Source organism: Chiloscyllium plagiosum, chromosome 15 (assembly GCF_004010195.1).
Source record: "Chiloscyllium plagiosum isolate BGI_BamShark_2017 chromosome 15, ASM401019v2, whole genome shotgun sequence".
Taxonomy (NCBI): Eukaryota; Metazoa; Chordata; class Chondrichthyes; order Orectolobiformes; family Hemiscylliidae; genus Chiloscyllium; species Chiloscyllium plagiosum.
This window is the reverse complement of record NC_057724.1, coordinates 36,881,440-36,906,319: the sequence shown is the minus strand read 5'-3', so window position 1 is coordinate 36,906,319 and position 24,880 is coordinate 36,881,440. Positions and strand designations below refer to the sequence as shown.

General features: G+C 41.6%; 1 protein-coding gene across 5 annotated transcripts in view; it reads left to right on the top strand.

Annotated features, from left to right (window-relative positions):
- nhsl2 (NHS-like 2) overlaps nucleotides 1-24,063 on the top strand; it is a 322,641-nt gene extending 298,578 nt beyond the window's left edge. For 4 of the 5 annotated variants that reach the window (XM_043704713.1, XM_043704718.1, XM_043704716.1 and 1 more), the window contains exons 5-8: nucleotides 2,234-2,365; nucleotides 11,789-14,608; nucleotides 20,079-20,220; nucleotides 20,919-24,062. In XM_043704713.1, coding sequence (XP_043560648.1) covers nucleotides 2,234-2,365; nucleotides 11,789-14,608; nucleotides 20,079-20,220; nucleotides 20,919-21,267 — 3,443 coding nt within the window. In that variant the 3' untranslated portion in view covers nucleotides 21,268-24,062. Of the gene's footprint in view, nucleotides 1-2,233; nucleotides 2,366-11,788; nucleotides 14,609-20,078; nucleotides 20,221-20,918 lie in introns of all 5 variants that reach the window. The other variant, XM_043704715.1, reaches the window with a different exon arrangement.
- The last annotated feature ends 817 nt before the right edge of the window (nucleotides 24,064-24,880 follow it).

Here is a 24,880-nt window from a genome sequence, read left to right as displayed (position 1 = left end):
ATGTGATCATTCAGCAGCCAGCTGACCTGGGCCTTACTCACTGATTTATTGCTAATTATCCTTTTACTGAAGCAGCTGGATTTAGTCTGTCTTCCACAACTATTTGTTTACATTTCATATTTCAGTACAAACTCCAGACTGTGACTTCCCTTTCCTAAACAGTTCCCCTCACTGGGGAATACCAAACTTTTTTTTGTTGAAATACCTATCACCAATTTATACCCCAAATAATCAAAAAATACCCACTGCCTCCTGGGGAAGTGTAATCAAAGTAAATGATACAAAAGGAAGAAAACCAGGGAGGGAACTCAATCAAAATGATATTGGAGGGGGAGCTAATGCAATTTAAAAGCTTAAAGGGCGAATACCGGCATTTTTTAAACAAAACCACCAAATCACAAATTTGGTGATCTCTTTTTATTTAAATTATTCACATAACTCTCCACCTTGCAAGATGGATGGATGTTGAACCTCAATCATTGAGTTAAAAATTAAATGTCAGGTGGCCATAGTCTTCTGGACCATAGGGCTGCTCTCTCATTACAGAGAGACAGCTGGCGATGTTTTAATTTGAAGTTCACCATGCCTCAGGTGAGGGGAGAGGTTGAGAAGGAGCATCCTTCATAGTTACCTCAATCAGTGTTAAAATAGAGGTTGAGAGAAAGTGAGGACTGCAGATGCTGGAGAGTCAGAGTCGAAAGATGCTGGAAAAGTGCAGCAGGTCAGGCAGCATTCGAGGAGTAGGAGAGTCCACATTTCGGGCATAAGCCCTTCATCAGGAATGTAGGGGTGGGGTGTGGGGGGCAGGGGCCTGAATGATAAATAGGAGGATGGGACTGGTGGGAAGGTAGCTGCGAAGGTGATAGGTAGATGCAGGTGGAGGGTAATGGTGATAGGGTGGAGCAGATAGGTAGGAAAGAAGATGGGCAGGTGGGACAGTTTAAGAGGGGGGTGCTGAATTAAAGGTTTGGATCTGGGATGAGATGGGTGGAAGGGAGATAAGGAAACTATTGAATTTGATGTTGATGTCATGTGGTTGGACGGTCCCAAGGTGGAAGGTGAGGCATCAAAGGGCTAGGATTTGGCGGTGGAGGACGCCCAGGAGATCTCATCTACTGTGTCCGCTGCTCTCGCTGTTGTCTCATGTACAGTGGGGAGACCGGACGCCAACTCACAGAATGTTTCAGAGAACATCTCTGGGAACCATGCTCCAAACAACCCCACCACTCTGTGGCCAACCACTTCAATTCCCCTTCCCAATCCGCTCAGGACATGCAAGTCCTGGGCTGTCTCCACTGCCAAATCCAAGCTGTCTGACAACTGGAGAAAGAATGTCTCACCTTCTGTCTTGGGTCCCTCCAACCACACGGCATCAATGTCGGCTTCGGTTTCCTTATTTCCCCTCACCCTACCTCATCCCAGATCCAACCCCCCAACTTGGCACCACTCTCTTGAACTGTCCTACCTGTCCATCTTCCTTCCCATCTATTTGTTCCACCCTCCCCTCTAACCTATCACCATCACCCCCTACCGCATCTACCTATCACCTTCCCAGCTACCTTCAGCCTCCACCCCCATGTCCCAACCCTCCTATTTATCTCTCAGCCCCTTCTCTCCAGCCCCCAACCTTCCTGATGAAGGGCTTATGCCTGAAACATCGATTCTCCTGCTCCTCGGGTGCTGCCTGACCTTCTGTGCTTTTCCAGCACCATACCTTTCAATTGAAATAGTGGTTGATAGATTTCTGAATACCAAAGCTGTTAGGGGTTACGGGGAAATTATGGGATGAAGGCTTTAAAGCGAATGATCAACTATGAGAATATTGGATGGCAGCGGTGGTTCAATGGACTATATATAAGTTATATACTCCTGTAAGTTATATACCCCCATGTTCCTAAATCTAACGGCTGGGAAACCCTGACAGCTTTCCTGTTCTATACCTACCTCTGAATGTTAATGACGTAGAGTGCTATACTTTGTGAAAACTGAATCCTTATCAAGCATTAACAAACTCCCCTGGAAAAATAACATGTTGGTATTTACTGCACATGAAGCATTCACTCAAAGAGATGCATGGACACTTTAAGCACACAGACCTGTGAATCAGTCAATTCCTTTCGAAACAATAAGGGAGAAATGAAGAATGGGGAATGACGCTGAAGACAGGTACAACTCGATTGGAAAAATTAAAGGTTTTGGGAAAGATTTATTTGTTTTTACCTTTCTTTACCAGGGGAGACCCTTGAGCGACACGCAAACACACACCAATCTTTGTTTAACACAGAGACTGCAATGAACCCAAAGAGTATGCTGAGGAGGAGACGGACAGTCACTGGCTTGCACGAGTCTAATCAGCCTCAACAAGGTGAGTACCCTCTCTGATCAAATCCTTGGGACTGTTGCTGCATTTCAGCGTATTAAGCAGCTGAGAGAATCAATACCTGTCAAGCTGAATTAGTGAATAATTGTTGAGTGCTGCTGGTTACCCTCCCCACTTCATTGCAGTGCCAAGTTGTATAGTGATTGTTAACCTTATCTGGATTTCAGTGATGCAATCCCCATTTCTGTTCATTTTCAGTCCCAGTAGCGAAACTTGACCTAAATATTATGGGAGGGAATATCACATGCCGCCATTATTTTGCTATTGATTTTCTCAGCTATTCAGCTGTAGAGAGAGTTCCTGCCTTACTCTGGCCTTCAGCTTGGTTTCATCAGTATATCTGCTGTTCCAGATGTTTATATTAGATTCCCTACAGTGTGGAAACAGGCCCTTCAGCCCAACCAGTCCACACTGACCCTCCGAAGAGTAACCCACCCAGACCCATTCCCCCCTGACTAATGCACCTAACATTATGGGCAATTGAGCATGGCCAATTCGCCTGACCTGCACATCTTTGGACTGTGGGAGGAAACTGGAGCACCCGGAAGAAACCCACGCAGACACGGGGAGAATGTGCAAACTCCACACAGACAGTCACCCGAGGCTGGAATTGAACCTGGGACCCTGGTGCTGTGAGGCAGCAGTGCTAACCACTGAGCCACTGAGGCATGACTAAGACTAGAGGGCCCAAGTTTAGGTTGTGGAATAAATAGTTTACAGAGAATCTGAAACAAAGACATTTTCACCCAGAATGTGGTAGAAATATGGAATGCGCTGCCTGAAAGAATGGTTGAGGCAAATAATCTTACAGCAATTAAGAAGCATTTAGACAAGCATTTAAAAATGCCAGGGCAGAGTAGGCTATGGGCCAAGTAAATTGGATTAGCTTGTTGTTTGTTTGGCATAGACTAGGTGAGCCGAAGGGCCTTTTGCTCTGCTTTATGACCTGATGAGTCGAAGAGCAGCTCAGAGGGTTTATCTGTTCATTAATAATTGCCTGAAATATTAGCTTAACTCAGTGACAAGACATTCACTATTTGTCAGCAGTACCTACTTGTATTAGCAATGGATGCAATTAATATCTATTATCAAATATATCCTGTATTCTTCTAGCACACATCAGCTTAAATCTTACACTCCATATATTTTCAGTACTTATCATTGCAAGAGTTTCAGATTAGATGAGATACTTTGTGTCAGAATAAAGAGTATCTGTAGCTCAATAATAACTGTGAGAAAGTGAGGACTGCAGATCCTGGAGATCAGAGTTGAAAAGTGTGGTGCTGGAAAAACTCAGCAGGTCAGGCAGCATCTGGCTAAATAATAACTATCAGTTTACCATCACATGAGGAGAAATCCCAATTAATGTTTAATTCCCTTCTGTAACGTTTATTTTTTTTCAAAAAGGCATTAGGTTATTCACTTTCAATGGTTAAACGTCCATTCTGATACAATGAAAACTCATTAAGCAATCTAATATGAACTTCAACAAAGAAAGGCAATAACAAAAACAAATAATGTATGAAAATGTGTTGCTACATCAGCCCAATACATTGTTTTTATGCATTGTTTCTTAATTCCTTGTTTTTCTCTTAATTTCTCTTATTCCTTAATCTTAACTGTCCCAGATGTAAGCATTCAGAAGTCCTCCAACATCTGTGAAATGTTCATTCACAATTTCAAAAGACATAAAGCAAAATGTAGACTACAAATTATCAGTTTAGCCTTTTAACCTTCCTACACACAATCATTCTGAATTTAGGTTCAGGATTATTCTTTTCTTTAAAAAGTGTGGGATGAGCATATTAGGTAGTGACTGACTCACGTTATCACCCTCCAGTTAGCTCATGAAGAGTGGAGCAGTGAGGGAGCTTTAGATGGTTTCTCTGTGAATCGCTGGCCTTGACACTGGCATCCCAGACAGGCCAGCAGTTTCTGGCAAACACAGTCCAGCAGTTTGAGTCCACTACAGTTCATAGGTTGAGACCTATCTCTTGGGAATCCAGCAGCGAGGAGGCAATATTCTTCTCACAAGGTGGGGGTCTCAAGGAGTGGGTAGTCAGGAGGTTTGCACAAGAATAATCAAATCCCTAAAGCGCAGAAGCAGGCCATTCAGCCCATCAATCCACACTGACCCTTCAAAGAAAATCCCGCCCAGACCCTCCCCTTATCTTATCCCTGCATTTACCATAGCCAATCTACCTAACTGGCACATCTTTGGACTGTGGGAGGAAATCAGAGCACCTCAAAGAAACCCACACAGACCAATGATGGAATCAAACCTGAGTCCCTGATGCTGTGAGGCAGGAGTGCCAACCACTGAGCCACAGTGTGTCCTAAAAAGTGGGGAGGAGGGGCTGGATTTCAGAAGCAGGACAGCGATAACAGGACAGGCCGGTCAACACCATTTCCCAGTCAGTAAAGCAGCTATCATTTCTTGCTCACCAAGTGGTCAGGGAGGTGTCAAGTGGAGGCCTTTCAGTGGCCATAAGTTGACTGGTCAAAGGATTTCATTGATAATATGTCAGGAAATTCACACATCAATTTTCTCATCCATAATTAATTAGTTAGCTGGTGAGAAAAGATTGAGTTTCTTTCCAGGCTAACTCCCCCTCTTTGCCCTCCTTACTACTTGCAGAGAGAGGAAATGTCATGTGCTCGGACAGTCCTCATATCCGATTGTGTCATTGTTTGCCATCTAGTGGATATAGACCTGTATTACTTGTGTTCAGGAATCCAGTCATGATCCTGCAAACAGGTTCAACAAAAGCAATAGGTCAATGTAACTTTCTGTTAAATTGCGTAAACATAACCAAAACTGAAAATGAGTACCAATTGGATCTCAACTCATTTGTGTTTAGTGGGTATTTCTTCATGTAGTTTTTAACAACATTATGCACATGACCTGATATAATATCTTGAGGCAATCCCCAGAAGAATAAGACAACACTGACAGTATGGCAATGGAGATATTAGTATGAATTATATTAAAGGTTAATCAAAGAGCCCAATTCTAAGAGACAAATTAGATGTTTGGGGAGATAGGAAATGTATGGAGGAATTCGAGAGCTTAACTCCTGGATAACTGAAGTACAATTATCAGTGTCAGGGTGAAGAAAGTGGAGGATGCATAAAAGGCCAGAGTTGGAAAAACTCCACGTTCTCCTAAGATGATTAGAGAGATGGGGTAATGTTGAAGTAGTACAGGATGTTGGTGAGGTCGCTTTTGGAAAGATATAAATGAATTGCAGAATAAAAACGAGGACTGCAGATGCTGGAAACCAGAGTCTGGAAAAGCACAGCAGGTCAGGCAGCATCTGAGGAGCAGGAAAATCGACATTTCGGGCAAAAGGGGGTGGGAATAAGGTGATAGGTCAGAGAGGAGAGTGGAGTGGATAGGTGGAAAGGAAGATAGGCAGGTAGGACAGGTCATGAGGTCGGTGCTGAGCTGGAAGGTTGAAACTGAGGTGCGGTGGGGAAAGGGGAAATGAGGAAACTGGTGAAATCCACAATGATGCCATGGGGTTGAAGTGTTCCAAGGCGGAAGATGAGGTGTTCTTTCTCCAGGCGTCGGGTGGTGAGGGAGCGGTGGTGGAGGAGACCCATGACCTGCATGTCCTCGGCAGAGTGGGAAGGGGAGTTGGAAATGTTGGGCCACAGGGTAGTGGGGTTGATTGGTGTTGGTGTTCCAGAAATGTTCCCTAAAACGCTCTGCTAGGAGGCGTCCAGCCTCCCCAATGTAGAGGAGACTGCATCGAGAGCAAGGATACAATAAATGATATTGGTGAATGTGCAGGTAAAACTTTGATGGATGTGGAAGGCTCCTTTGAGGTCTTGGATGGAGGTGAGGGAGGAGGTGTGGATGCAGGCTTTGCAATTCCCGCGGTGGCAGGGGAGGGTGCCAGGAAGGGAGGGTGGGTTATTGGGGGGGCATGGACCTAACCAGGTAGTCATGGAGGGAACGGTTTTTGTGGAAGGTGGAAAGGGGTGGGGAGGGAAATATATCCCTGGTGTTGAAGTCCGTTTGGAGGTGGCGGAAATGTCGTCGGATGATGTGGTCTATGCGAAGGTTGGTGGGGTGGAAGGTGAGAACCAGGGGGGTTTTGTCCTTGTTACGGTTGGAGGGATGGGGTTTGAGGGCAGAGGCGTGGGATGTGGACGCCATGCGTTGGAGGGCATCTTTAACCACGTGGAAAGGGAAATTGCGGTCTCTAAAGAAGGAGGCCACCTGGTGTGTTCTGTGGTGGAACTGGTCCTCCTGGGAGCAGATACGGTGGAGGAATTGGGAATATGCGATGGCATTTTTGCAGGAGGTAGGGTGGGAAGTGGTGTAATCCAGGTAGCTGTGGGAGTCGGTGGGTTTGTAAAAGATGTCAGTGTCAAGTTGGTCGTCATTAATGGAGATAGAGAGGTCCAGGAAGGGGAGGGAGGTGTCAGAGATGTTCCATGTGAATTCCACCCAACCATAAATTCACCTGGACCATCTCTGACACCTCCCTCCCCTTCCTGGACCTCTCCATCTCCATTAATGACGACCAACTTGACACTGACATCTTTTACAAATCCACCAACTCCCACAGCTACCTGAATCACACCTCTTCCCATCCTCCCTCCTGCAAAAATGCCATCTCGTATTCCCAATTTCTCCGCCTCCGCCGTATCTGCTCCCAGGAGGACCAGTTCCACCACAGAATACACCAGGTGGCCTCCTTCTTTAGAGACCACAATTTCCTTTCCCACGTGGTTAAAGATGCCCTCCAACGCATTGCGTCCACATCCTGCACCTCCGCCCTCAAACCCCACCGCTCCAACCGTAACAAGGACAAAACCCCCCGATGCTCACCTTCCACCCTACCAACCTTCGCATAGACCACATCATCCGACGACATTTCCGCCACCTCCAAATGGACCCCACCCCCAGGGATATATTTCCCTCCCCACCCCTTTCCGCTTTGCGCAAAGACCATTCCCTCCTTGACTACCTGGTCAGGTCCATGCCCCCCCAACAACCCACCCTCCCGTCCTGGCACCCTGCCCTGCCACTGCAGGAATTGTAAAACCTGCGCCCACACCTCCTCCCTCATCTCCATCCAAGACCCCAAAGGAGCCTTCCACATCCATCAAAGTATTACCTGCACATCCAGTTTCCTCATTTCCCCTTCCCCCACCTCACCCCAGTTCCAACCTTCCAGCTCAGCACTGTCCCCATGACCTGTCCTACCTGCCTACCTTCCTTTCCACCTATCCACTTCACCCTCCTCTCTGACCTATCACCTTCATTCCCACCCCTATTCACCCATTGTACTCTTTGTTACCTTCCCCCACCCTCCTCTCAGACCTATCACCTCCGTCCCCACCCCCATTCACTCTATGATACTTTCTCCCCATCCCCATCCCCCTCTCATTTATCTCTCCACTCTGCAGGCACCCTGCCTCTATTCCTGATGAAGGGCTTTTGCCCGAAACGTCGATTTTCCTGCTCCTCAGATGCTGCCTGACCTGCTGTGCTTTTCCAGCACCACTCTAATCTAGACTCTGTAAATGAATTGCAGATGATTCAGAAAAGATGTAGCCAGGAATGGAGAATTTGAGTGTGAAGGATAGACTGGGACTTTTTTCACTGGAGCAGAAGAGGTTGCGGGGTGATTTTTTTTGTAGGGGTTTATAAAATCATGAGAGATGCAGGTAAGGTGAATAGCAAAGGTCTTTTCCCCAAGATGGGTGTGTTCAAAACTTTGGGGGCTTATTTTTAAGGTGGGAAGAGAAAGATTTAAAAGGGACTTGAGGTGCAAGTTTTTCGCACAGAGTGGCTTGTGTGTGAAATGAACTGGCAGAGGTGGTAGTAGATGCAGGTACAATTACAACATTTAAAAGACATTTGGATATATACATGAATAGGAAAGATTTAGAGGGATATGGGCCAAACACAGGCAAGTGGGGCTAATTTAGTTTGCGTAACTTGGTCAGCATGGACGAGTTGGACTGCGTGGTCTGTTTCTGTACTGTATGATTCTAGAACTCTATCAGGCCATGGAGGGATTTGACCAGTTGGATCAGAATTAGATAATCAAAATGTTAATGGATCAAGTGGCATTATAGGTCAGCATAACAGGAATAATTAACAAATGGAACTTGACACAAGTTAGACTATGAGCAGCAGAGTTTAGATGATTGTGAGAATCTGATTGGAATGGTTTATATGTAACATTGTAGCAAAAAATGAATGTGAATTTAGGAAACCACAGGACTTTAAATAGGAATAAGATTGAGGCTGGAGTTTGAACAGACAGTAAATTTAACTAAACAAAATCTAACAAACAGTAAATCTTACAATAGTTGAGGTCTCTTATCTCCGATCATTCGGTATACCTCACACAAAAGGGTATTTTTGTATGTCTGCTACAGCAGTGAGTACCTGCACATCTCTGACAACTCGATTGGATCCTGTCTTCATCTGGTGATAACACGTCAAGATATACCAAAATGCCTCACTGGATATTAACCAGAAGCAACAAAAAAAATTGAGAAAATTGTCAGATGAGATTGTAGCTCAAAGATTGGTGTGGTAAAAGTGGGTTCCAGCACATGACACACTGGCACCAATACTGGGGAAAGTGGAAAGTTGGGATAGTTTACATTTGAACCATTCTGGCAAACTACATAATTGGGGAACTAGAAAGGGTTTTACAACTAAATAATAGAGGCAAGCAACAAATTTGATGAGATATGATATATCAAAGTCCAGAGACGAGGCAAGAGAATGATGACTTAATATAGGGAATGAAGAGCAAATAGTTCCAGTAAGGGGTAGTGATCTTAAATTAACAGCTAAGACTAAAGATTGCAAAACTAGTTAAAGGACAAAAGTAGAGGCTCTGTATCTGCATACATGTAAGATTAGAAACTAGATACATAAATTGATAGTAAAAATACAAGTAAAGAAGTATGGTCTAATAACCATTAAAGAAACATGGCTGCAGAATGACTAGAGATGAGCTGCATATTGAAAAACACAAAACATTTAAGAAGAATGGGAAGTGAAGAAAAGGTACTATGGGGGAGAGGGCAGGAGAAGGGGGAGCTCTCTATTGATTGGAGGCAGTCATCTCAGCTCCACTCTATCTCTGCAGGGGTTCCTCAGGATGACCTAGTTCCTCAGTGACCTGGGCCCAATCTTCTTCAGCTGCTTTCTTGATGACCTTCCCTCTGCTCCAAAATTATAGATGGGGATGTTTGCCAGTGATTAATCATTGTTCAGCAGTACTCACAACTCCTTAATTTGTTAGGCAGTTCAAGTCCAAATGCAGCAAGACCTGGACAATATCCAGTCAACTAACATTTGCGCCACACAAATGCCAGGCAATGACTGTTTTCAATAAGAAACTGTTTAACCACTGCCCCTTGACATTCAATCTTCAATAAAAGACAGGTTAACTACTGCCCCTTGACATTTAATGTGTTCCAATCACTGAATGCTCCACTGCCAACATTCGGGGGGTTATTATTGATCAGAAACTGGCCCCAGATACCAGAATTCCCTCCCTAATCCTGTCTGTTTCTTTTTCCTCCTTTAAGACACTTTTTAAAACTTACCTATTCTAATATTTCTTTACATGATTTAAGGTCAATCTTTATCTACTAATGTACCTGATGTCAATTTACAGCATTGAAAGTACTATATAAATTGACTGAATGTTGTTAACGAGACTATGGATTGGGGAGGTGAAACTACACTTTAATTACAGCCAGTAGACTGTGTTCTCTGGGGGTTACTGTGTTTGGAATGTTACTTTGCTGTAACAACATAGGGAAAACCTAGTGAGTGAAAAACCTGGCTCTGTGACACAACTGGCGTTGGTGCTACAGCAGTCTAAGCTTGTCCTAGTGGGCAAGCAGCTCTCTTAGTCACATATGCCCCGTGCTGGGAAGGACTGCAAATGGCAATGCTCTTGCTATACCAGAAATGTTCCAATTGCTCAGGTTATGACTACAAACAGCCACTGTAGCTGATTTAACACATTTTGGAAGCTTGGGCCACACAGGCCAAATAAACACATTCACTTGTAATGCACCAAAGAGCGACACACCTCTCCCACCCAATCTCCACCACCAGTAGCATTACTTAAATGGGCAAGCCCCAAGCATGAACAATGGTTTACAGTAATGTTTACTGTTGCACATTTTCTGGATGTATTACGGAATACTACTGGAAATGTTGCGGTGATATCTTGGCTTTGCAAAGAAAGTGTTGCTGCATTCTCAAAGCGAGACCAGAGGATTTGGTGATCAGTCCACATAAAGGTTGCAGCTATGGGTATTGGGGTACTGCAGGGTTTGTAGCCCGACATGGAGATGAAGCAGAGGCATTGGAGAAAGGATGCTGTGCATGAGGGGAGAAGAGGCATGGGAAAGGATTGTGGCAGTGGATAAAGTTTGGAACTTCACAGCGATTTCAAAGGAAAAGTTTATAATGTTTTCATTTACTCCTGGTGAGACCTCATCAGGAGTACTAGGCACAGTATTGGTCACCTTGTTTATGGAAGGAGGTAAACAAATTGGAGGCTCTTAAGAAAAAGTTCACTAGAGTATTATCTCACATTGACGGCTGTCTAATGAAAAATGTTTGAACAGTTAGACTTGTATCTATAGGAGTTTAAAAGAGGGCATTTGATTGAAACATTTAAAACTCTGAAAGATCTTAACAGGATCGATGTCAAGAAGATAAGAGAATAAACAGCTGTTTAGATGTCATAGTCGGCCATTTAAAAATTGTGGACCTTTGGAACTCTCTCCCTGAAACTGAGGTGGAATCAAAGTGCTTGAGGCAGAGGTAGGTAGATAGATTCTTATTAAGCATGGGTTTGAAAGATGAGCAGGGATAGATGGGATTATGGATTCGAAGTTAAGATTAGGTCAGCCATGATCTTATTGAATGATGGAGCAGGCTGGAGGGGGTGAATGGTTTGCATGTTCCTGTTTTTTTAACTAATTAGGCTGCAACTTTCTCCAGCAAGTTAATTATTATTCAGCTAACAGTATCAACCAGTCACAACACATTTACAACAGTGTAACTGTGTGTTGTAGATAAATCACCATTACCACAAATAAAACCTTCAGTTACAAAGTGCAAATTAAGCTAGTTACTCTTCATTTATTATGCAGCTTTCGAATGCATCTCCTTATAAATATTCAAACAAATATTTTTAAATCAAAGGATCAGCATCGTCAACATTCACATGTGCTTCTTATAGAGAATTTACATGTGTTGAAGGCTATATTTCAATTCTTTCTGTCATATGGGAGTACTGGCAAGAGTTATGTAGATTGAAGAATATGAGCTGTTCTAGGAATTAATGTTCTTTCATTTGTATACAGTGATCATTAGATCAATTCTTTTCCTCATTCCAGGCCTTTCAACAGAATGTTCTACATCTCCTCACACACTAACGGCTGCAGAGGCACCTCAGCGTCTCTTTAATTTTGATGAAGATCTTAGTGTTACCAATGGGAAAAGGGATTCAGCCAGCAATGTGAAAACAGGGCAGTCTTTTCCCACAATGCTCAGGAAGGTACAGAGTGATCTGGGTCAAATAACCAACCCAAGTCTATCTCAATCTTCAGGGAATATCACATTCACAATGAACAATGCACAGACGAGGCACACATCTCTAAGTGATCATAGTTTCTCTTCACTTAACTCTTCTTGGGATCAAATAAGAGGAATTAGTTTTTCTTCTTCCTGGAATAACTCAAATGACATAAAGCCACCAAACTCTGTGTCAACAGAAGCTATGCATGCTGACGGATGTGCTCTGGAAACATTCAGTCAAACTTATTGCAATGGCCAGCCTCTCAAGCAGCATGCAATTTGTTCCTCAACTCAAAAGCAGCTGTTGCCTCATGCTAACACATCGAGTCCAGGAGACCGATGTCATTGCTCAGACAACCGGATGGAGGATCATCATCATTCATCCAGCGGAGCTTGCAATGGCAGTACATCAACGTGTGCTCCTCAAATTTCAGATGTGGCTTTATCTGTATCACTTCAGTGCTTGAAACATTCTTCACCATGTGATTCAGAACTATCATTAAATGCTGGCTCCCATTCAGAATGCAATGTGCCATTATCAACCTTTTTGCCAAGGGAAGATCAAGCACAAAACAGCCGAAGTAATGCTTTTGACTCTTTCACATCAGCTAGGGGAGAAACAGCAACAAGGACTCCAAACCTTAAGGATATAAGGTCTAATCATGAACGAATTATCATTTACACAACCAATGACCCAGACGAAGAAACAAACTCAAATCTGGAACTACAAGGTCATTCTGATACAAGTACTTGCAAGTTCCGGGAGAGGTCATTGTCAACTCCAACAGATTCTGGATCATGCTGTTCATCAGATGCAGTCAGAAGTTATGACTCCAAGTGTTATGATCACACCCGACGACATAGTGAAAATTACATCATGCGTTATCCAAGTGCCAGCTCAGAAGAAAGCCAAAGTACTGAGAATGTCTCTGTGATAACAGATCAGGAAGAGTCACAAAAATCAAGAGCTCGGTCAAGAAGTATCTCCCTGAAAAAGCCAAAGAAGAAGCCTATTCCACCAGTGCGCAGTGTTTCTCTAAAGAAATACGAAGTTAGCCCTAAACTCAAAGAAATTGCACCAAGCATCTCACCTGAAGAGATTAGGCCTATAAAGCTCTTTCTCCATCCAGAGAAGCAAATCAATCAAAGTGAATCAATAGACAGCAACGAATCGAGTGGTTTTGTATCAGATGCACGTTCTAGTTCTGCTACACCCACACTGAGAGATGGAGAACCCATACGGTACCCAGAGCATTGGTTTCTAAATGATTGGAAATCCAATGATCCGTACAGATCATTATCAAACTCTAGTACTGCTACGGGTATAACAGTAATTGAATGTGCAAAGTCACGTGGTAGTTCTGAATCCTTAACATCTCCATTTATTTCGAGGGCTACAACACCATCCCAATTGTCTGTGGAGGTTGAATCTAAAATGACATCTCCAGGGAAGCTTCCTGGTCTGATGTCACCATCTAGTGGTTACTCAAGCCAGCCAGAAACTCCAACATCTGCTTTCCCTATGTCTGTTTATCAAGGCCATATCGTGCAACCAGTTGGCAAACCAAAGCCCAAGGTGCCAGAGCGGAAATCTTCATTGCAGCCAACTTCTCCTAATGAGAAGAGCCCAAGGTCAAAACATGTTTTTGACCTACCCATAACTCCACCTCCTCATTTGGATCTATCTGGGCTTAAGCTACCTTTTAAAGGCAAATCCAAAGCCAGCAGACGACACTCTGATTCTTCAAATAGTACGAAACTTAGCCAGAAGCATAGCCCCAATCAACCTTCTATGCCAATCATAACACAGACTGTTTTAGAGTCAGTACGCCTTCGCTCAGTCAGCAGATCAGAAACAGAGGATAATTCAAAGATTTTAATTTCACCACAAAAAATCCACACCGAGTCCTCTGAACTACCTGAGAAAAAGGTCCGTCCGCCTGTTCCTGGAAAGCCACCCATGTCAAAGAGGCCTTCAAGTATTGTACTGAAGGTTTCTCCCACGGAGCACCCAACTCACATCACTTCACCGCCTTCAGAGGCAACTTCCAAAAGAGGTTTTGTCACAGTCTTTAGAAAAGTTGGGGTAAAGAGACAGGAGTCTATTGAAAGTGCAACAAGTCAGAAACCACCTTTGGCATCACCCAAAACTACGTGTCCACAATCAAACATTCTGCAAAGTAACCATATGGACACAAAACAAACAAGAGAAATACCAGCCACCACCGATGAGAGTCCAGGGGAAAGTTTCGCAGCCCTAACCAGGAGCTCCACTCAGTATACTGAGAAGAAGAAGACTCCTCCACCTGTCCCTAAGAAACCAAATGTGCTGATTGTACCAACAAATACAGCACACATACTCGTAGTCACAGAGCGCCCAGGGTGGAGTCCGCAACGCAGTCCAGCTGCTACTCCAGATTCCAACAGTGCCAATGTCTCACTTTCCCAAGTTGTATATGAAAGAGATTTGGAAGTGTCTGACATGAATGTATCACATGATTGGAAAACTGCTCCAAGTGCTGAGAATATACCATGTACTAGCGTTCATTCTGGGGACAGCAGGAAGAAACAATACAACGATGGATTTGGCCTGTGCCAAAATATAATGTCGAGCACTGCTCCAGGGCAGAATCCCACAGGTATGTGAAATGTCAGTGCAGAAGTTGAATTTTTATGAATTTAAAAGCACATATTCTGTTTCTAGGTGCCAATGCCACAATCTGGTTGACTGGTGATTGAATATTAAATTTTCACTCCACTGAACTCCATTGAGATCACATTATGATGTGGTGTCTGGTCAGTAGGAACCATTGGTGTGTTAAGCACCAAAATTAATCAGCTGGGTTATGTACTTAAATCATCATTTTACAATAGAAACATTACTATGCCAAGTTGTACCATCTACTGCATGGACACATGCAATTAAAGTTTAATGTAAGTTCTCTGTTAGAGGACAGTAATGGGTCAGCTCCGCCCTCCACAGTTCCAATTTCCTTATGGACATGAAGTAGTACTGACCTGTAAGGATGATGTGTATGTGGAGAACCACATATTATCATCTTCATTGATCCACCACATAAATCATCATTCACACCTCGACTAGCACCAGGGTCATAGAATGCTATCATTTGTTTGTTCTTTTTCATTAAATATTGTCTGTCACAGCCTTGTACCTTCTGTCCATATCAAATGCAGTCAGAATTTCTGTCATCCTATTTGGCATTCCTCTCTAATTCTCCTCATCTCCTTACATTTCACTGACTTACAATTCTTAAAATGCACCAAGCAAAAATTTGTGGCTGAAAGTAGGGAATGGGTGACCTGCAATTTAAAATAATGCAAGTAGCATGCTTCTAGTTGAATCTTTCTAAAATCTACTGTGAAATATTTCTATTTTGTTTTAGTGTGTTTGATGTTCATTTTAACTCATTCACAAGTTAATGGAGGCTAATGGTGCTCCTGTTTACTCTCATTATTCCACTGGCATAGGATGGTGGAAAAACAGGGAAATGTTTGATTGGGTACCTGTCTGTTTGTTCAATAAGGAAAATGAGAAATGGAAACCAGGGAATTTAAAACCTGTTTAGCCTCACATCTTTAATTGGGGAATTACTAGAGTCTGTCATTAAAGACAGGGTGAACATCTTGAAAATATTCAGTTGATTGGAAACTTTGTAAAAGATAGCTTATGCCTGACAACCTGTTATTTAAAAATGTGACTAGAGTAATGCTCAGGGGAATGATATCTCAATGGACTCCAAAATAGGAGTAGAAGAAAGTAAGGACTGCAAATGCTGGAGATCAGAGTTAAAGAGTGTGGTGCTGAAAAAGCACAGCAGGTCAGGCAGCATCTGAGGAGTAGGAGAGTCGACGTTTCGGGCACAAGCTCTTCATCAGAAAGCTCAAAGAATCGACTCTCCTGCTCCTCGGATGCTGCCTGACTGGCTGTGCTTTTCAAGCACCACACTTTTTGACTCCAAAAAAGAAGTTCCCCCATTAAGCACACTTAGCTAAAGATGAAGGTTGAAGCTAAAATTGAAGGGACATTATTGACCTGGCTAGGAAATTGATTAGGTGGCTGGAGTAAAAGAGAAGGGATAATTGATATTCTAATTGTCAGAATGGCCTAGATAATAGGATATAAATACACGTTTCCAAATGGACTGATGACACAAGGATAAATAATATTGTAAACAATCTCAATAGAAGGACAAAATTACAGAGATATCAATAGGTTAAGTGAATGGACAAAACTGTGGCAAATGGCTTTCAATTTGAGCAAATGTGAAATCATCCACCCTGGACATAAAAAAAAGACAGAATCTGATTATTCTAGAGTCAAAAGCTGGAGCTCCAAAGGCACTTGTAGGTTCAGATATGTATATCATTAAATGTCATGGAAACATGCTAAAAATAGTCAAAAAGGCAAATGCAATTCTGGCATTTTAAATCTATAGAATGAGACGGTAGTGTCAGAAGATGAATCTTCATGACAGCTCATCTTAATTAGCAATACATCTTCCAGGTTTGCTGCCACCATCACCTTTCCGGATAGGCATTTACAAAGTCTCCTTGTCTAGTGTGGCAAAGTAAAATGACCTGCTAGTCTAAGGTGAAGAACGTCTTGCCTTAATTAGGAGGTAGTTTATTGCATGATAACAACTAGGAACGAGTTACATTGGTCTAATAGGTATTGAGAAAGTGCCGGAGAGCAGAGTCAAAATGTGTGGTGCTGTAAATGCATAGTAGTTCAGGCAATATCTGAGGAACAGGAGAATCAACGTTTCAGGCATAAACCCTTCATTAGGAATGTGGGGGATGTGGTGGGATGGGGGGGTGGGGGGAGCATAATGGGGAAGGGAGCTGAGAGATAAATGGGGGGGTGGGGTGGCTGGGGGGTCGTAGCTGGGAAGGCGATCGGTAGATGCAGATGGAAGGTGATGGTGGTTCCCGGAACATTGATTCTCTTGCTCCGTTAGTGCTGCCTGACCTGCTCTGCTTTTCCAGAGTCACACTTTTCGACTCTGATAGATATTGAGGTTGTTTTTATAGTCTCAGGTTCAATGTTAGATCTTTACTACTTCGAGGTCCAAAGCAGTTCTCGTAGTTAACTCCATATGACGTCATATTGGGTGGTGCCTAATGCACAATTCAGCATTAACTCTTTCAGAACCTTATGCCATTATGCAACAGGTAGTATTCATGCTTCAGCTGGATGAAGCCCTGTTCAAACTACACCTAAAATACTTTGAGCAACTCTGTGCATCTTCCTAAAGGATAAATTGGCCTTAGAACAATGTATAGCTGAGATTTATCAAATGATACCTGGATTCCAATTGTTAAATTATATGGCAAGTTTACACAATCTAAAATATAATCCCCATGATTTCGAAGGTTAAGGGTAGTATGATTGAACCTTTCAAGATATTAAGGGAAACAATAAAGTAATTATGGAGAAAAGTTGTATCCACTGTTTGAATGGTCTAGAACTTAAGGTTATAGTCTAAAAATTAGAAGTGTTCGTCCGGGAATAAAATTTTTTAAAAATTTCTTCATTGGACAGCCAATTATAAATTCCAAAATTGGCCAATAAAAATATATTAATTTCAAAGATATTAAGGGATATGAAGCTAAACATGTGTATCGAGTTAAGTCAGAGGTTAGCCATGATCTCATTGAATGGCAAAACTACCTTGAAGTAGGAACCTTGAACAGGCCTACTCCTGTTCCTATTTTCACATTTCTGCACTGTTAGCAGATTTCCCTGTAATAACTATCCAAGAAAAACTGTTAGACCAGCAACAGATTCTAGCCAAAGTAATCTTTAAACCAACGGTATTTACATTGCTTAATATCAGTATTACACTTTATATAACTACAATATTTTAGATGATACAATGAGATGCAAAGAACACAATCTGGATCCCGAGAGATCACTTTCAGCCCTCCAGCTGCCTGTGTATTGTGAAGTTCCTGACAGTAATACAATCTGGTTCGCAGGCAAGCAATGACTAACTCCAATCTCCAGGCTATCCACACAAATGCATAATTCCTGGCCACCGATGTACATTCTGACTTTTAAGTGAAAAATATCTTTTTAAACCACACCGCGTTTTAGTTTGCTTTTACTCAGAATAATGCACTTAGAAATGTATTAGATGATTACAACGATCATTTTACAAAAGGAGAATTTCTTGAAAAATTTATTCACTTTTTAGTTGAAAAATTTCCCAACTTGTGCCAACCAACTCTGGATTGAAAACCAAGAGCATTGTTTCCACTGGATTATCTAGAAAGGGGTTTCTGAGTAAGAAGCCAACTGTTTAGAACTAAGATGAGGAGAAATTTCTTCCCTCAATTATAAATCTTATGAACTCTCTATTCAAGTGGGCAATGAAGGTATCTTCATTGAATATATTTAAAGATTTATACTGTTCAACTTTAGACAGATTTTAATCTCTCAGCAATTGAAGTGATAGAGGGAACAGGCAGAACTGTGAAAGTACATGTGTAGAAGATCATCTCTGATCATAAATCATGGTGGAGCAGGCTCTTTGGTCTATATGAGCTTCCCTTCCTATTTCTTATGTTCTCCGGGCATGTTTGTTGATGCCATTTATTGAGTAATTTCAACACATTCTAAATGACAACCAAACCAAACATCCTGCATCAACTGGAAAGCTCCTGCTCAATACAGGCTGGAATATTCATCTTACGTTTTTCATTATAAGCAGTTTAGTAATGTTGGAGATTAGTATTCATAGCCAACAATATTCGACCACAAACAACAGCAAATTTATAAGCAATGACGTCTTGTCATTGCAGTCCAGAGTATCTCTGATGAACGCCATAATAAACATAAAGGAAGAGCAAAACATTGCTGAACTCAAGTGGAGTTGGCAATGTCAAAGGACAATGCTGAAAATATTTCAATGGACTTTCAGACTCAGCAAAAGGTCAGATGGACAATTGAACACGTGGGAGTGGTATGCTGCCCCATTTGCAACAGCTTTAAGGTGCATTTCATTAGCTAAACTAAGATGTGCTGAGCACAGTGGTTGTGAACCGTTAGGAGTTGAATGAGTGAACAGGAAACATTGTGTTAACTTACAAATGTTCACTAACTCCTAGAACTGGAGAGACTAGAAGGAAAAAAACTCTAAATAAATTCTGGTCTCCCTCCTATAGGAAGGATGTTGTAAAACTTGAAAGGGTTCAGAAAATATTTACAAAGGTGTTGCCAGGGTTGGAGGGTTTGAGCTATAGGGAAAGGTTGAATAGGCTGGGGCTGTTTTCCCTGGAGTATTAGAGGCTGAGGGGTGATGTTTACAGAGGTTTATAAAATCATGAGGGGCATGGATAGGGTAAATAGACAAGGTCTTTTTCCTGGGATGGGGGAGTCCTGAAGTAGAGGGCATAGGTTTAGGGAAAGAGGGAAAAGACTTAAAAGATACCTCAAGGGCAACTTTTTCACGCAGAGGGTGAGTGAATGCAATGAGCTGCCAGAGGAAGTGGTGGAGGCTAGTACAACTATAACATTTAAAAAGCATCTGGATGGGTACATTAATAGGAAGGGTTTAGAGGAAAGTGGTCACGTGCTGGCAAATGTGACTAGATTAATTTAGAATATCTAGTCAGCATGGACAAGTTGGACTGAAGGGTCTGTTTCCATGCTGTACATCTCTATGACTGTATGTTATCCACAAAAATGTTTAGCATACAGATTAAAACATTTACTGTTCAAGGAGTTGTTTAATATAATACTTAATGCAAATATTTGCATAATATTACTGTTGTGTTCATTTGTTTATCTATTGTTCAATAAAGTTGGAACCTCAGTGCAACAGTGCACATTGAGTTACAAGCGTTACTTTTGCAAGATGGTTACAATTAACATCCAGTTGATGTGGATACAGTTTAGACATGATTAGTTGGTATACATACCTTTTATTTGATCTCTTCTGCCTCTCTGAAGACAGATTAATTTGCCCATGTAAATTTGGATTCCAGGGACTGAGTTTTGGAATTAACCATTGACAATTGAAAATGTTACTTTATTTGAAATCTAGGATCACTCAATACAACTCAATTCTGTGTTGTTATCTTTAGACATTTCCTTGAATCCAGCTGCTAAACAGAAAAGTCCCACAGGTACACAGAGTGGAGACATTGTAGTGGAGGATGACGATGATGTGTTTATATCCTCAGGTACCCAACGTTCCACTGAAGATCTCTTCACTGTTATTCACAGGTATGAGAGATGATAAAGCTGATTTCTAGTATGTCAGCAAACATGTTGGAGCAAATAGTGATGATTAATTCAATCAATCTAAGGTTTCTGCTCATCTTTCTCCAAAGTTATCACAGAATATCAAGAGGCCCATAGCAAATCCTCAGCGTTAATGCCATAAATCATTCTTAACAAATTAATTATACTTGTCATGGACAGATATTGCAATTTATTATGGTGGTATTCTAATTAACTGCAGTGCCCTGAGAGTGAAAAATAAAACAAATATCTCAATGAGGACTTTATTAAAAGTCCTTGCTTCACTCTTCCAGCACAGACAGTTGAAGCAGTTCTGTGCCCAATGGGAAGCTTAATTCTGTAAGGGCATTGAAGAATCAAAACATAATTATTTTAAACTAAATTAAGCACTTAGCATTCTTATATCGTTTAGCATCATTCTGCTGAACTGTTATATTCTAAAAAAAAATAGTTCAGGAGGGCGAGTCTCCTTGGATTTCTCTGTTCTTTATCCTTGGAGATAGTTGTAGCTTCATTGTTAACACTTTATCTCCATCTCTGTTAATTAGTCTTTCTCAGTCCAAGATTTTGCTCTAATGGCCAGTCCATTTCCATAACCTATATTTGCCTATTTGAACAGAGTTCCTCTGAAATGATTTGAACTCAGCTTGCTAGAACCTTATTTTATTATTTTTCTATAGGTCAAAGAGGAAAGTGCTAGGATGGAAGGAGCCTGGAGAAGCATTCAATGTCAGGCATGTGGCTGTTTCACCTGTTAAACCACCTACGACACCTCCCAGCAGTGGACTCAAGGTTTCCCCCTCAGCGAGTGGGAATGGGATCAAAGTCAGCACCAGCAATGAGAACTTTAAGGCCTTATTACAAAAGAAGGGCAGCAAGCCTGCGTCTGGTACACGCATGTCTGCAGCTGAGCTCCTGAAAAGCACCAACCCTCTTGCGAGAAGGATTGCAACGGAATTTACACAGGAGTCGGAAAGGTGCCAGCCCATACTGGATCCTGTGTCTTCTGAAGATACTTCTAAGTGTTAGAGCTCTACCAATTTACCAAGAGAAAGGAGAGAGGATCAATGTCAAGCTGTCTTATTGAATGTACATTTTTAATTTTTGCTCTATCCATGGAGCCATTATACTGGTCCAAGGAAAGAGGAAGCTTTGCACAAACCTGTGAATGCAAACTCAAGTGATGATGTGTTCTTCATTTGGAAATTTACAGAATGTCAAAATTTAAGTGACATTTTTATTTCAACCAATCTTTTGGATCAAGAACTCTGAGGAAGTTTGTCATTGTAAAGTGGAGAATATGGCATGGCCTAATTGATTTGAATTAGTTTTAGTTAGACTGGAAAAGCCTGGAGCTTTGGAAAAAATGTATAGCAGACAATCTACATTCCAGCCTGTCAGTCTAAGTGTACTAAGGCCTTATTGGGAATTGACAATTTAAAATTTCCTTGGGCTATACTATGAGCAAAAATGCTTAAGTTCTGATTGTAAATTTAACAAAGAACTCCAGTGATTATAGTTTATCAATGTTAATCAGTCCAGCAGTAAATTGAATCTGTGGGAATTTTTTTTTAAAAGAGTTTTCGGAGTCTGAAAACTCCAATACGACAAGAAACTTTGGAAGAAAATGACACGTTTAGTGTCATGCTTCAGCTTCTCACTGCCATTTGGTCCAAATTTGTTCTGTGAGTCTCAACCCACAGTGAAGATTCAGGAAAGGAGAAACTCTCTCTTTTTAAAATTGCAAAATACCTGGCTTCATTCTACGACTGAGAGACTATGCCCACGTGTACCGAGGTTCGTGGACTCTACGTTGTCTTTCCCTGCAGCTTCCCTCGAAAGAAAGCCATGGAAACAGGAAGAAAGGCAAAATTCAGGGTCCAGGAATTTATTGCTGAGGTCTTGAAAATGGATAGTAATATGATGTTTTTGGCTATTTGCTTAAGAAGCAGTTGTTTGCCTGATCTGTAATGTTTATTGGAATAGTGCCTCCTATTAAGTTGTTAATTTTATCAATATACTGTAATCTGTATTATGGCATTGATATATAAGAGTTATTTCAAAGTCTTTTGATTGTACATCAAAGGTAAACCTTTGAATTTGAAAGCTTTTAAAAGGCCTTGGTGTTGCCTTTACCATGATATATAGCAATGATCTGAATGTAGAAACCCTGGAAGGTTTAAGCCTTGGTTTGAGGGGGTCAGTGGTTCCCACTGGTTCTAATCATACATACAATTCAAATATTTCAGAAAGTCTTAGTCCATGTGTTTCTTTTATATTTCCTTTTGCTCGTTAGATAAACAATCTCTATGAAAAGTGAACCGCAAAAAATTCTCATGTTAGATCGAGAGCTACACCTAGACTCATGCCAGTCCTTCGTAGAACAGTACCTCTCCACCCACTGCCAGTGATAGCTGCCTTCTGCTGATAGCCTGTGAGCCAACTGCCAGTAATAAGCTCTCTGAAACCATGGCCAGTGATGTGCCTGAGCCCACAGGCAGTGCTGTGCTTTCTTCAACACATACCCCAGAGAAAATAAAAAATCATATTTGGAAATAAACATACTGGTCATACGGGACTTCCATTTTGAGATAAACAAGCCAAGTTAGACCATTGTCTCAGCCCAAGTTTAACCATTTTATTTTCTCTGGGAAAGCCAGTTTTGGGCTCCACTCTGCTGAAAGCCAGTGCTGTGTTTTTGGCACCTCCAAATTAGAACGGTGCCCATCCTAGTCCTTGGGCCAGAGTTATGGTTATTGTAGTGCACCTTTTCTCAATAAAATAACAAGGTGGTATGCATCTGTGGTTTTGCCGCTTATCACCTTATGCCTTTGTCTTTATCCCAATCCAAATTAGTAATCTTACTATCTCGACACTGAGCCACTGCTTTGTTTATTCCTTTCGAGAACCACAGTTATAGCCATTCCAGATCCCTGAACCAGGTCTGTGCACAATGACTCCTCAATCTTTGGCAGTAACTTCATATTTGGCACAGGAGATAGAATCATTAACCCACATGTCCTGCAGGTAATTAGAAATATTAATAGCATAATTAGGTTAACAGAGTTTGTTAAATTTTATTTTGCTCTAACCACTGAGGACAAGCTGGATATCACTATCCCAACCATTGGAGAACACCTTAGCATACCTCCCAGTCCCTGTCTAAGTTTCAAATTTATCTCAGGGTACTCTGTGTCAGGAGGAAATTATAAACTTAAGGAAATAATGGAGTTAAATACCTCCGATTAGTTAAAGTATATTAGTAATGGAAAAACTCTGTCTTCATAATTTGCACAGGGTAGTTTATTATCTGAGTGAGTTAAACCTTTTCAGTTCATTGATTGAAGCTTTCTGTAAATAGTCATATTTTTATTTTATCTTATTCTTGAATGTATGAGATTCCCTCTGCCCACCTCAAGTGTCAAACATTGAAAGCATCACCATTTCTTCACATGAGTGCGCTAATGGTGTCACATCATGGTGGGGCTGAGCAAATGCACCTTGTTATAAAAGGCATGTTCCACCATGTCAGAATGCAGTGAGCATTTGTCCTGTGAATAGTAAGAGATGAGTGCACTTAATTCAGGAGGACTCCGTGGCTTTGTTTCTGTGATGTCTTGCACTTAAATATTTGAAATGAATTGTGCGCTTTAAAAGTGTCTCAGGAAATTGGGAATGATCTATAGTTATTTTTTCATATATTAGAAAATGCATTTGCCTCCCCCATAGCTTGGTGTGATATATATATATATATATATACATATATATATATTAACTGTATAATCTTTTGGGACAATCATTAAAAAAAATGAAGCAAATTTTATTTCAAGGTTGTTTTTCTTTCTCAGATGCCTTTCCACTTCCTGAAAATATACCGTAACCAAGGTTTGTTAAAGTTTTGAATCTGTTCTGAGGCAGATATTAGTTTCAACTGAGTTAAGAAATTCTCTTAAGTTTAGAAATTTTATTTAATGGCATTTAAATTTGCTTTCCCTATTTTGTAAGGGTGTTGTTTCAGGAACAGAGTTCCACAGGCATCAGCATCTTTCTGGTACTTTGACAACGTAGCTGTTCATCACATTTGAAAGTAAACAGTGAGTATGAGATGGCCTGTTTGAGGGATCACAATTAAACTTGACCTTAACCAAACACACACTCTTAGAACATAGAACATAGAAAAGTACAGCACAGAACAGGCCCTTCAGCCCACAGTGTTGTGCCGAGGATCAATCCTAATCTAAAATAAAATAACCTAACTTATGCACCCCTTAGTTCACTGCTGTCCATGTGCATGTCCAGCAATCACTTAAATGTCCCTAATAACTTCGCTTCCACCACCACAGCTGGCAACGCATTCCATGCATTCTCAACTCTCTATGTAAAGAACCTACCTCTAATATCACCTCTATACTTTCCTCCTAACATGTTAAAATTATGACCCCACATGGCAGTCAATCCTGCCATGGGGAAAGGTCTCTGGCTATTGACTCTATCCATGCCTCTCATTACCTTATACACCTTGATCAGGTCACCTCTCTTCCTCCTCCTCTCCAGAGAGAAAAGTCCGAGCTTAGTCAACCTCTCTTCATAAGGCAAGCCCTCCAGTCGAGGCAGCATCCTGGTAAACCTTCTTTGCACCCTC